The sequence below is a fragment of the Helicoverpa zea genome, chromosome 16 (assembly GCF_022581195.2).
Source record: "Helicoverpa zea isolate HzStark_Cry1AcR chromosome 16, ilHelZeax1.1, whole genome shotgun sequence".
Classification (NCBI taxonomy): domain Eukaryota; kingdom Metazoa; phylum Arthropoda; class Insecta; order Lepidoptera; family Noctuidae; genus Helicoverpa; species Helicoverpa zea.
The window spans coordinates 9,404,661-9,416,789 of record NC_061467.1 but is presented as its reverse complement, the minus strand read 5'-3'; the positions used below and the strand labels follow the sequence as shown (position 1 = coordinate 9,416,789).

Sequence of the window (12,129 nt, the reverse complement as noted above, 5' to 3'; positions counted from 1 at the left end):
CGTACAAAATAGTAAAAATACACGGAAATAACACCGCGTCACTCCTAATAAATAGGCGTCATGTCAAACACCATTTTGATGAAATGAAATTGCATACTAGCAACAGCGTATAATATACTATACTATATAATCTAATAACTTACAATCACCTTCCATTCCAGAATTGGTTACATTTACCCGTCCCTGGCATCAAACAGACAAAATTATATCCAACCAGCATCTGACAACGCAGGCATATACTTTGATCCTATTGGTTCTCTAAAAACCACTGATGATACATTAGATATTATTATTCCAATAGATATATCTTTTATCCAACCACATCTAGATAACATAAGAGACGTTCTAGGAACTTCAAAATATCTATGTAAACAAAGTAATGCATATTATGAAAGCGAATGTCATTATCTGTTTCAACCATTGTCATCCCGTTATTATGATATAGTAAGAGATTTCGATTCTATATCTCACCTCATGTCCAAATCTAATAAAAGATCAGCTTGGTTTGCTGGAATCGGTTCTGTTATTAAACAACTGTTTGGTAATATGGATGAAGAAGACGCTATAAAATACAGCGATGCCATTAAAACCTTAGAAAATGATCAAACTAAGTTAGCAACTTTGATGAAAGATAGTATATTAGTTACAAAATCTACATTAACGTCTCTGAAAGAAATAATTGACCAAATTAGTTCAAATGAAGCCAGTTTAAACCATGCTATCGATACCTTAAACCAGGATATAATTAACATCACTTTAGCAACAGATAAGCTATTAATGAGATCTAAGATATCAGGATTATCAGATATTTTGGAAAGTACTATGTTAACATTATCATTTAAATTAGAAGATATTATTAGTGCTATTATGTTTAGTAAGTCTAATATATTATACCCATCTATTATTACTCCTAAACAACTCTTTGCAGATCTTGTTGATAATTATAGATTTCTACCTAGTTCTAAGCAATTACCTGTACCCCTAATCTTAGATAACATCCACATCATAGAAAACATATCTGATGTATCCAGCTATTATACAAATAACAAAATAATATTTGTATTACAAATACCTTTAGTGAACGTAAAGGAATTTGATCTATATAACACTATACCTTACCCTATTGAGCTTAATGATGTAAATAGCACACTATACTCAACGATAATACCATCCACGAAATATATAGGTATAACTAAAGATAAGTCATCTTATTGCAAAATAGACTCACTTAGCTCCTGTAAAGTTATAAATACGCAATATTATATCTGTGAAACACCTAGTGTGTATTCCACATCTGCAGTCCCTATATGCGAAAGTGAGATTATTTCTAAAGCATTGACTTCTGTCCCACATATTTGTAACACTAAATTCGTAAACGGTAATTTTGAAACCTTTCATAAACTACGTAGAAACCAATGGATATATGTAATAAGCCAAAATTCAAAACTCACAATAGAATGTAATAATCAAGACTTATCTGAGTTTTCTATCCATGGTACTGGAATATTAACTATACCAGAACATTGTATTGCCTATTGTAAAGATAATAAGTTGATACCTCAACATAGTTTAGTAATTAAAACAAAACCAATAATATTACACTTCGATTTAATCAACGATACTTGTTGTAGTGCTACTACTTACCAAAAAGACAATATAAAGGTTCCTTATGTTAACTTAAAAAACGTTAATAATCTAGATTCACTTCTGTCAAATTATAATAAAATAACTGACCAAATTAAAACAAATCTTGATGAAATTATCGAGAAACCTCATATTGTCCTTTACGGTAATTTCTATTCTTATGTTACTATTATAATAAGTTTAGTAATAGCTATTGCTATATTATATAAATTGTATTACTATTTTAAAGCATTTAAAACTTCTAGATGTAAGCCCAAACCTGATAGCACCATAGAGATGTCATGCCCTGATCCTGAAGACATCCCTGCTCCTCGACTCCGAATGACCTGAAGAACCCTTCTCGATCTGGAACTTCCTTCTTTCATCGTCAACTTACCTTTCCACCCATAAGTTTCCTCTTAATCGGGGGGCTGTTATACCCTTCCAATGCACCCCTTCTGGCTGACCCAACAGCTTATGCTGCAATTCCATCAGAATGCTGACACATTACTCCTCATGCATCCATCCCACTCATCCTTAGTTGTCTTCAAGCCTCCATCCCGTGCACTTGCCTATTGCACTCGCGATAATATTGTAATAATTGAAATAAATTGTGTTGGTGTAATTTCAGTAAAAGTGTTTCCTTTTTTTTTAAAAAGAGTTTCCTAGACCGGTTTCTAACAGTTCCATATGTAATACAGGTGGTATTTTTATAAAGTTTAAACAATATATTAGAAACAATATGGACCCGGTAGGTCTTTTTTTAACGGTATGCATGATTTTCTATATTCCTCTATCTGCCAAAATCTCACAATCTATCGTTTCTAAAGTCACAATCTTGCTCTACAAAAATCCGTCTAAATTCATGCTCAAAAACCTGTTTGTTTGTTTCTATTTATTTTAATTATACGGATCTTAAAATCTAATTAGTCCTCAACGACAAGCTTTATTTAGTCACTCACGTTGTCCGTGACTTTATCTGCGTGAACAGAAAGATTCAGATTTCAGAATTTATTTAGAATTTGAAGTCTGCCTTACATTATACATATTGTTCCACAGACCACAGCAAAGTGTGACAGCTTGAAACACGTTGTTGATATAAGTGACAGTTTTTGATCTGATCCCTCTTCAAAACATCACGTATTGGCTTTGATACGTGATGGGTCTATAAGGGATATAAAACAAAAGTTAAGAAAAACAATAGATAGACAACATCACAAGATGTTCTTCTTGTAAAACCTAGTTTTACTTCAGAAGAGTATTGAGAGACTGTAGCGTTAACGAAAATAAATTCTCTAAACCTAAGGAAAGAAATCTTTTCTTGATTTTTTTACAAATACTGCTCAATTCTGTAATCTGTTGCATCTTCGAGCACCTGACTATCGTAACTCCATAAATGTTCCAACAAGTTACTGCCGCATAAAAAAACTGATAAAACCGCAGTCCTAGTTTACTGCTACTCGTTTGCGGGCCCATAACACTTTAATCCAAAGAATAAATTAAACACTTTCCTTTACAACGCGAATATCATCTACATACATTACACGCTCTCTAGCTAGACTAGTTGATAAAAAAAACTAATAGAAGTGTAAATGATTAACACAATTAAATTAATCTTGGTTAATAGACGATTGTAATGTTAACTAATTAGCAGTCAGAATTCCGATAGCAACTAAAACAAAACATGAAGATAAGGTTCCGAGCAAATATAATGAGTGAAACTATAAATAAATACAATCAGTTGAAAGCCAATTAAGTTTTAATCTGGTGCATCGTGGACTTGTTTTTGGTCGGATTTTCTTTTTTAATGAATGCAGCAAGTATGTTAGTACTTTGGCTGCACATAAGATTTTGCCTCTCTAAAAGATACCTAGCTAAAATAACTTCATGATGTTTCAGAACTGTGATGGTATATTTTTCCATCAGTCGAATATGATCGATGCCAAAGTTCACATTATGTACAAAATTTATATGCGTAAGAGTTGGCAATTAAAATAATCCTTATTATGCAATTTGAAGTATTGTTATTGTAAGCATAGTTCAAAATCCAACTCGATCAATCTCTGTTGTTTATGCAAGTGGTAAACAAACGAGAGTTTAAACAATAAATAAATAAACAAGTACAAATGACGTGTTTAGAAATAGATAACAATATAATCTGTTGTAATAGTACAAATAGCTGAAACAAAGAACTAGTTGAGATCAAATACAAAGAGCCTAGATTACTGACATGCAATTGACCCATCTAGATAGTTCCATACCGATATCGATGATAGCATTTATCGACGGTAAAAAAGCTGATTCTCAGAACAAAGCCTAGAGGAGACATTCTTGATTGTCAGTCAACCCAATGAAATTTGAACTTTATTGGTTTATGATACGGTGTGATTTGGGTAGGAAGTATTGAATAGTCCGGGTCGGCGCCCGCGCCGCACTATCTAGCCTGACCCGCGCCTCAACCCCAGCAGAGTCACCCTTATCTGAACAAACGAGGACATCAAACCGACATCACTCAACAGCACTTTATATACACAATAAACAAGTCAAACGAGAATTAATTACCGATAAAATAAGCGAATATCAATTTGAATTCTATGGAAATCTTAACGAAGCGGACACGGCGATCGTTAGCGAAGATAATGGCAGAGATTGCCAAAAAGGAGCAAAAATTATTTAAAGTAAATAAAAGTGGGCATGCGGCAGACTCAAACCGGTTCGGTGAACGCGGCCCGGGCCGATCCGAATAAGATAATCAACTGAGCGGGTAATTTCAGTGTATAAAAACATAGAGGAGTCCGGCATGCCTTCGCCGGTATAATTAATAAACCGAGGTGAACATACCGTGCGCCGGCGCCGTATAAAAAAGAAACGACGATTACTTAATGTTCTACTGTTGTTAAGTAAATAGAAGCATTTATTGATGTAAATTACGATTTCTATGAACAGGTGGTAGAGATGTTAGATGAAGATTCTTTGATCTCAATAATTAAAAGATAATATGGTTTAACAATGTTCAATATCAAAGCGGTAGGTAGGACTATCATCTATTCATAACGATACTGAACGTAAATTAGTGTCAACACATTCTAATAAATCTCTAATTGTGTCGTTACGTTGGTATGATCATGATGAAAGCGGCAGTCATTTCGAAACTGAAGACAAATTGATTGAAGAGACTTGTACTCAACGAGAGAGCCCATACACTAGCATGATAAGCAGGATTGATGGATGACAATGCACCTCACATGATGACTAACAAAAGAATAATAATTAATTCCTCGATGAAATTCGAAAAGGCAGTGCCGCTGTATCTTAGGTAAGTTATCGTAATTACTTTATAAATAGATGGGAAAATGTCAATAGATAGACTTAAGATTGTTATTGATGATATTGGTCAAAGAAGTTTATGATTAGTATGAAATAAATGTTATTAAAGATATGAAATCTGAATGTTTCAATAGAAACGAATGATGAACATTTGAAAGAAAAGGTAAGGCAAGTATTTGCGATCAGATAGTAGAAGATATAGACAAGACCGCTGTTAAAAAAATACTGGTAGCCAAGCTTAACAGTAGTCACAAGATAAATGATTAAGATACAACGGCAAGTCAAAAGCAAATTGACAATTATTTAAGTGAAACTTGTATGCAAATTACAGTAGCTGGTAAATTAATACTACTCAGATCTTTGTCGCTTGTGTAATGTAATTTTATACAAGTTAAAAGTCATCAAATAAATTTTGGTCAACCATTGCGCGGGTGCGCTCAAACGTCCAATTTGTTAAATGACGTACCTTTTTGTAAAGGGTTGACATTTAAGCGATGGTCGGCATACTAATTAGAATCGCAATTAGAAATGATAAAATCTCCTGTCCCTCTTAAGGAATGTTGTTGGAGCGTTCCTTTGGCTTTTTATCGTACAGATCATGTTTAATGTTGAAATCGACGGACGAATCTCGGATTCAATTTACGACATTACTGAAAATTAATTTTGTTATAAGGTTTGAAGTTCTTCAATTTGCTGCTTGGTTGCTAATTTCATATCAAGCTGGGTTTATAATTTTATGTGTTTTGCAATCAAATCATGGATATCATTACATTTTTTTATAAACTTGACCGGAGATGACCCTTACATTGTTCCAAAACAAGCTTATCTGTTTTAGTGACAAGGCTACTGAGTACTGCGCACACAGATTATGATTCAAAATCTAGAATTTTCCATCGTATTACATACAATGTAAATATTTTGCGCACAATTGTGATAAAACCACTACTTCCTTCTTCTTTGTTCTCTCATCCCAACCGAGAGATTTGCGTAATCCGCTTTCCGTTCCAACTGAATATTTGAATTTCAAATCTATTCCTAACTTTGACAAACAATGTCGTAAACAAAAACCAGCCAGTATTAATGACAAAATACTTACGTATCAGCCAAATGCTGGAGGCATCCGTGCCTCGCGTGGTGCGTGCGCCTGGGCAGCTCGCTATAACAACCCCCGCTGCGCGCAGACCGACACATGTAGCCTGTGCCCACGCATTGCGCAGTGTTGCAGTAACATCTCACTCCCGCGTCACCGTCGTTTGAATCTGGAATAAAAAAGATAATCTAGATTGTAACAAAGATCAGGTTACATGGATTTCATTTGTTTTTTTTTACTAGTCACAAGTATAGGCGTTTCTACAAAGTCTAAGTACAGTGAAAGTGAAAAGGACCGCATAAACATTGTGTAATAGAATTCCTCTAAACATAAAATTGAAAACATATTAAGTGTAAACGTATAAATTGAAACAGGAAACGGTTATTGCGAATGCAAAAGGAAATGCATTATAAGTGTATCCAATCACTAGTATCGACACTATGGCGCCTTGTGGTGTCGTAAACTTTGATGGCGTACGATTTGCCGTGCCTACGTCCTTACCTATAAATTATAAGATTTTAGTGTCTCAGACGCAGTATACATCAATCCATGCTTTTAGAAACCAAACACTAACAAAGGAATTCTTTAACATCATGTTTCGACTGCTGTATTCCTGAAACCATCGCGGTGAATCATCCCAAAGTTGACGGAATAGAAAAAGCTTCCCTTTCATCTCAAAATGGTAACCCATCGACGACAAGCCGATGAACCGGTAAAAATAACATACAGCTGGTTCGTGGCGCGTATCGTGTATGAATAATGCGCATGTCATACTCCACGGGCCCCTACATAAATATCCTCACAAACAGCCAGCCTCCGACCGCATTCAATGTAAATGCTTTGGCTCCAGACGATGAAACAAAACAAAATTAATTTCAGAGGGACGCCGCTTTATTTGCTCTCGACAACGGAGGAAAACTTAAGGAAGACCCCCCTTGATGTCCGGCATCTTTAGGATATCTTTTTCGTTCACGGAATCGTGTATTTTTTAACTCTAATATTTGAATGATTAGTGAGTTGTCCGATGCCCAGGCGCATCGGCGGGACATCGATTAAGAATCTCGATAAAAACGATGCTAAGAGACGACGTCCAGCTAATCACGTTTTAAGGGGTCATTAATGTATTGAAATAAATGAGCTGATTTATTATTCCCTAAAAGTCGCCGTTGAATGATTGAAAAAGTCCAGTAAAAACTTAATGAGCCAAATGTCTCCGAGTTCACAAAGAAATTGCAGAATTCCGTTCGTGCTCAAACCGGCAGATGAAGTCGCGGGTGAATGCGAAGCCGCAATAAATAAAACAATTAAAGAATAAAATACCAACGTAAAAAAGCAAAAGAGTTGCGCGCCGTTAATAGCTAAACCTTTTGAGCAGGGGAAATTGGAAACTTTTAATAGCGAACTTTAATAGCTTTTGCACGCAGAATTGCTTCCATTAATTGCACTTTGCAGTGCGCCATGCATTTATTATGAAATCGAGATTCTATTATGGTCGTTAATTTAATGTTGTTTGTCTTAAGGTTTCACGATATGGGTAATTTTATAGTTCAATTGTAGAATGGTATTTCATTATTAATTCTGTTGCACTTAAAACAACTCATCACCTCTCATTAGTAGCCATCAATGCATCGAACATTATGTTAGACGAATACCATTAGACCGGCTTTACAATCAATTTCGAGTCAAAAACGACGGCATAAATAGAACAACGAAGGATAAGGTAAATAAAAAACAAATAAACAAAAGCCCGGCATGTTATTTGGTATTGATAAATAGCCCTCCGGAGATGTGAGAGAAAAGGATGAAGCGGGGCCAGAACGAGATAGCTTTACTAATGATCATGAAGGCAGGATGCATCCAAAGATAAAAGAAAGTGCTTCTTATCTTTTCCCAAGTTTGGTTTTCTTCAATGTGTAAAAGCTTTATAGGAATTGTTAAGTGCATAGGCGCCAATTCTTCACGGTGCATTTACTCAGAAAGCGGTGCTTCACGGTTGCAAGATTTTGTTTGGACACCCGAGCATTATGGAGGGCCGGTGTAATCGGTCACCCTCTGTCACGTGGCGCTACAAACGAGGTGTTAATTTCCTAGTTTCCTCTTTGTTTGCTGCACTAATTGAGTACCGTGGGGGGATTTTTGGGATGCTTTGAAATAAGTGGAATGCACTTAAAAGATGAGCTTTTTGTGAAAGCCGATCTAACAAACAGGAAAAGCATTTAGAAACCGTTCCTTTGCATCAGAAGTTTTACTGAAGGCATTTACGATAAAGACTTATTTAAAAGAGCAAATATTTAGCATCGGAGCGATTTCATCGCGACACGGGAGCCGGTTTTGGTAAATCGCGATTGAAATGTTCTGGTCGCGAGACGCCGCTGCGGTGAAACAGATCTTTATAATAAGATAACTTTAACGCCGGTTCGTTTGCCAGTACGTCCCTTCAATTTCATTACAGATGGTCGCAACGAAACGTCTATTCGGAGTATCAAGTTCCAAGCCCATTTCTTCAGTACATTTCGCTCATTTCAGATCAGAGATTCAATTTAGATCTACCGCTCAGATAGTGAAACTCTCAACAGAAATAGTCCGCTATTTCTGTCAGTTTATCTACAAAGGTCTAAACGAACCGGTTTTATAGTTTAATAATCTCGTGTTTACTAGAATCAAAATGATGGACCGATAACTTTCATAATCCCAAAATTCGACGGATTTAAAGTTTTTATTAGCTCTTCGTTGTAAGATTGTAATCATTAGTAAGCATTAGAAGTTTATGACTGAGAAGATGCGCTCTTGGGAGACGTAATTAAACATACAGTTTCTGTTAAAACCAGCCGAATGGGAATCTGATGGTAATAGCGCTTAACTAATGTTGCGACAACGGCTTTCTCCTGACGTTCACACGCTGTCCGACTCCGTTTTATCTAGTACTTTATTACGTTAATAATGATTGTGGCGCGAGCCGCAGCCGGTTTCTCTGCTATTCAGATTGGAGCTAACATAACAGGCTTTATGCTGATTGGATGACGCGGAAAAAGCAAGGCTGCTTTGCGGCCTTGTTGTCGCATTCCAATGTCCGCTATTTGAAACTATTTATTGGCTGTCAATTTGGACCGTTTGATTTGTGTTCTGATGTGACCGCACGGGCCCCGGCCATCACAGCTAACAACTATTCTCTATACAACGACTATTAATATAGCAACACGCCGTCAGCCTCTTAAGTATAGTTGTTGCAGTGGCGTGGAATGTTAAACAGGCGCTCGAGGCGAAGTTTAATAACTATGGTCTCGGTTAATTTATATTAGAAGAGTCCTGTTTATCATTTTGCATCAGCGGTCCCGATCGGATCACGACTCATCCTCTAATTGCACTCGCTGAATTATCTTCCGTAATGGATGTCCTCGTCGGTGCGTAATTATCCAATGCGGCGCCAGTAATCTGGCCGGGCCGCGGGCAATTTCCATCGGAATGCGAGTCGAGAGAGGCCTGTCTGTGGGTCGAGTAGCGTTTCTTCAGCTATCTCGTGCAGAGATCGAACCTCTAAAGCCGCTTAATGCTGCTGCACCTTGACAAATCGCACCGATAATCTCGCGTTCCAAATCGAGAGATTCACGAGCTTTCCGAAGAGCCCGCTCTTCTGAAGGTGGTTTAGAGAGCGTTTTATCAGAGATAGCGGTACCTTGATACACCACGTCGAATAGTGTCGACGAACCGGCGATAAATAAATGCAAACGTTATTATAGAGAGCGGTCCGCGGCGCCAAAGACCTATCTGTTGCAGCCCGCGCGAGATCACTTCCTCGGAAAATTGCTCATTGGCACGTTAGCCGACGCACCGGCCCTCGTTCTTATGTTTACTACTAAATACAATTCACCTGACACCATTTATTATAACGTTTAGTTCCTTGTTGAGTTAACATGGTGATGTAATTCGATAGAGTCATTCGATTAACATTAGCTCAGAATAACTCTTGGGGACCGCGTTGCTTTCGCATAAATATAATGGAAATGAGCTCGACTATCGGTCTCGGATTTCGGACGGCCGTATATCGTTTCTAGTCTCTATTACAATGCTGTAGAGATGTCAATTGGTCGATAGTAATGCGTGATCTAAGTATAGGTACGACGTTTATCAGTCATTCCGTACACGTCCCGCCGCCGTCGAGGTTATCGAGGCGCTTTCACGCCACTCGAATAACATTTGAATAATGAAATGCGTTCGTCGAACTCCTAAAAGTGCAAAACGAAGCTAGCGCCGACACAGGCGTAACGTGCCACCTGTTCGCCTTTGAATCCGAGTATTCATCGCCTCGTTAAGTCACAATGGGCCACAGAAGGCCGACTACCTGATCTTTTTTCTCCTTTATCGATACCACGCGCAAGACCTTTATCCGTTTCGAATGGGCTTCGATAGCCGCGATGCCTCGATTCAATTGTGTAGGCGACGTAAATGTCACAACGACAATGCTCATCGTTTAGAGCCCTCGACTCGGGACGATTGTCGTCTTAAATCATAACAGCTCTCAATCATCTGGTAGCCCATTAGGTGGACGCGTGCCGACTCGCCGTAAACATTTCAACTCTTTGTGTGTATTTCCATACCGTAAAAGTTTTCATTGGAGATTTACCGTTCCAATATATTGAGTAAACACGGGACGTTTGTCGCAGTGTCAACATTTCTGGACAGGTGTTTAGCGACATAGGTGGTAAGGTGACAAGTGAAGTTTTTACGTGTTGCAACATCGTTGTTGTTTTAAAACTGACGTGTGAAAATGTTCAGCGTCGCTGTAGGGAGCGATCGGTTCGTTGACTCGCTACACATAATGCAAGACGAGATTGAAATGTAACACAAAAAGCTTAATCAATATTTCAACAGCGGCCGCATTCCGCACTTATCCGAGCCGAGCTTCGCTTTCAATTTAATTAGATCGTGAAAAAACTATATGAGAGATGTTATCTTACGTTTTAACAAGACATTTCTTGTTTTGAGCTCGCGTGTATGAGAAATTATTGCAGCGTCTAATGTGGTACGCACGAAGTTATAAATTATGCATATTGGATATGTATTTATGCATATCAGCGGCTTTAGTCACATCTTCCTAATCTTCGTAAACAGCTGTTACCTTAACATTTACGAACATCAAAGGGCTATTTGTGTTCGCAGAAGTTATGAGGTAATCATAGACATTTGTAACTCAAGAGCTGAGAATTTCGCGAAATTACCACACAACGCACGTCGTAAAATCAACGTTTGCAGCTGAATGTATGTTTAGGCTAATCTCAGAGATTACTTGATGGATTTTAGTTTTGCTAAGAGCAAGACGAAAGACAGGAATATTGCTATGCGGGAGGACTGACGAAACACGAACAGTCTTTGACAGGGAGCTCAGACCACATTTCTAGAGGTCTTGTTTTATGATTTACTACAATTATTCAGTCAGCAGAAATTTGCGTCAACTGACGAGCCCTATGGTTGAGGCACTCCAATTTTAAACTGTACCAGATAATAATTACAACAGTCAGAGCACTTAGACAGCTGGGTACCACAAATGCGGAAGGCAAAGAACATGCAGCTAAAAGCCTGCTTGATGGATGTCACATAGAGGAAGCCCTAGGTTCAGCAAAACATGTGAGTAACGGGTTATTATATCATATCTGAAATGGAATGTGCTTGGAGAATTTCTCCGGATCGCCGGTGGCTCGGTAGAAAGAAGTAGGGGCCGGAATGCGGTCGTGCGTTCTGTGTTGAGAGACGGAATTCACACCGTTACTAGTTGCACTCGTTAATCATTCGCGCTACTTGCCGATGGGTTTCATTCGAGATAGAATTTGGCGTCTTTTGAAAGTTGAGTGACTGGTCCGCTGCATCTGTTTGTTGTCAGTGGAATTTCACGATTTATGTATCCGATAACACGTCCCATCTTGCCCAAATTAATTGACAAAAGCTTTATATATTTTAATTTACAAACTAAGACAAAACCTCTAACTTGAACGGAGTAAGTTAGTATTCAGATTTTTTTGCTATCACTAACCAAACTCAATTAACTTTTTCAAAGCATTTGAACGTTCCGCTCATATAAAATTCAGTACCTACTA

General features: G+C 37.7%; 1 protein-coding gene across 1 annotated transcript in view; it reads right to left on the bottom strand.

Moving 5' to 3' along the window:
• Window positions 1-12,129, bottom strand: part of LOC124637803 (BMP and activin membrane-bound inhibitor homolog) — a 76,997-nt gene that overhangs the window by 21,803 nt on the left and 43,065 nt on the right. The window contains exon 2 of the mRNA XM_047174470.1: window positions 6,047-6,209. Coding sequence (XP_047030426.1) covers window positions 6,047-6,209 — 163 coding nt within the window. The remainder of the gene's footprint in view (window positions 1-6,046; window positions 6,210-12,129) is intronic.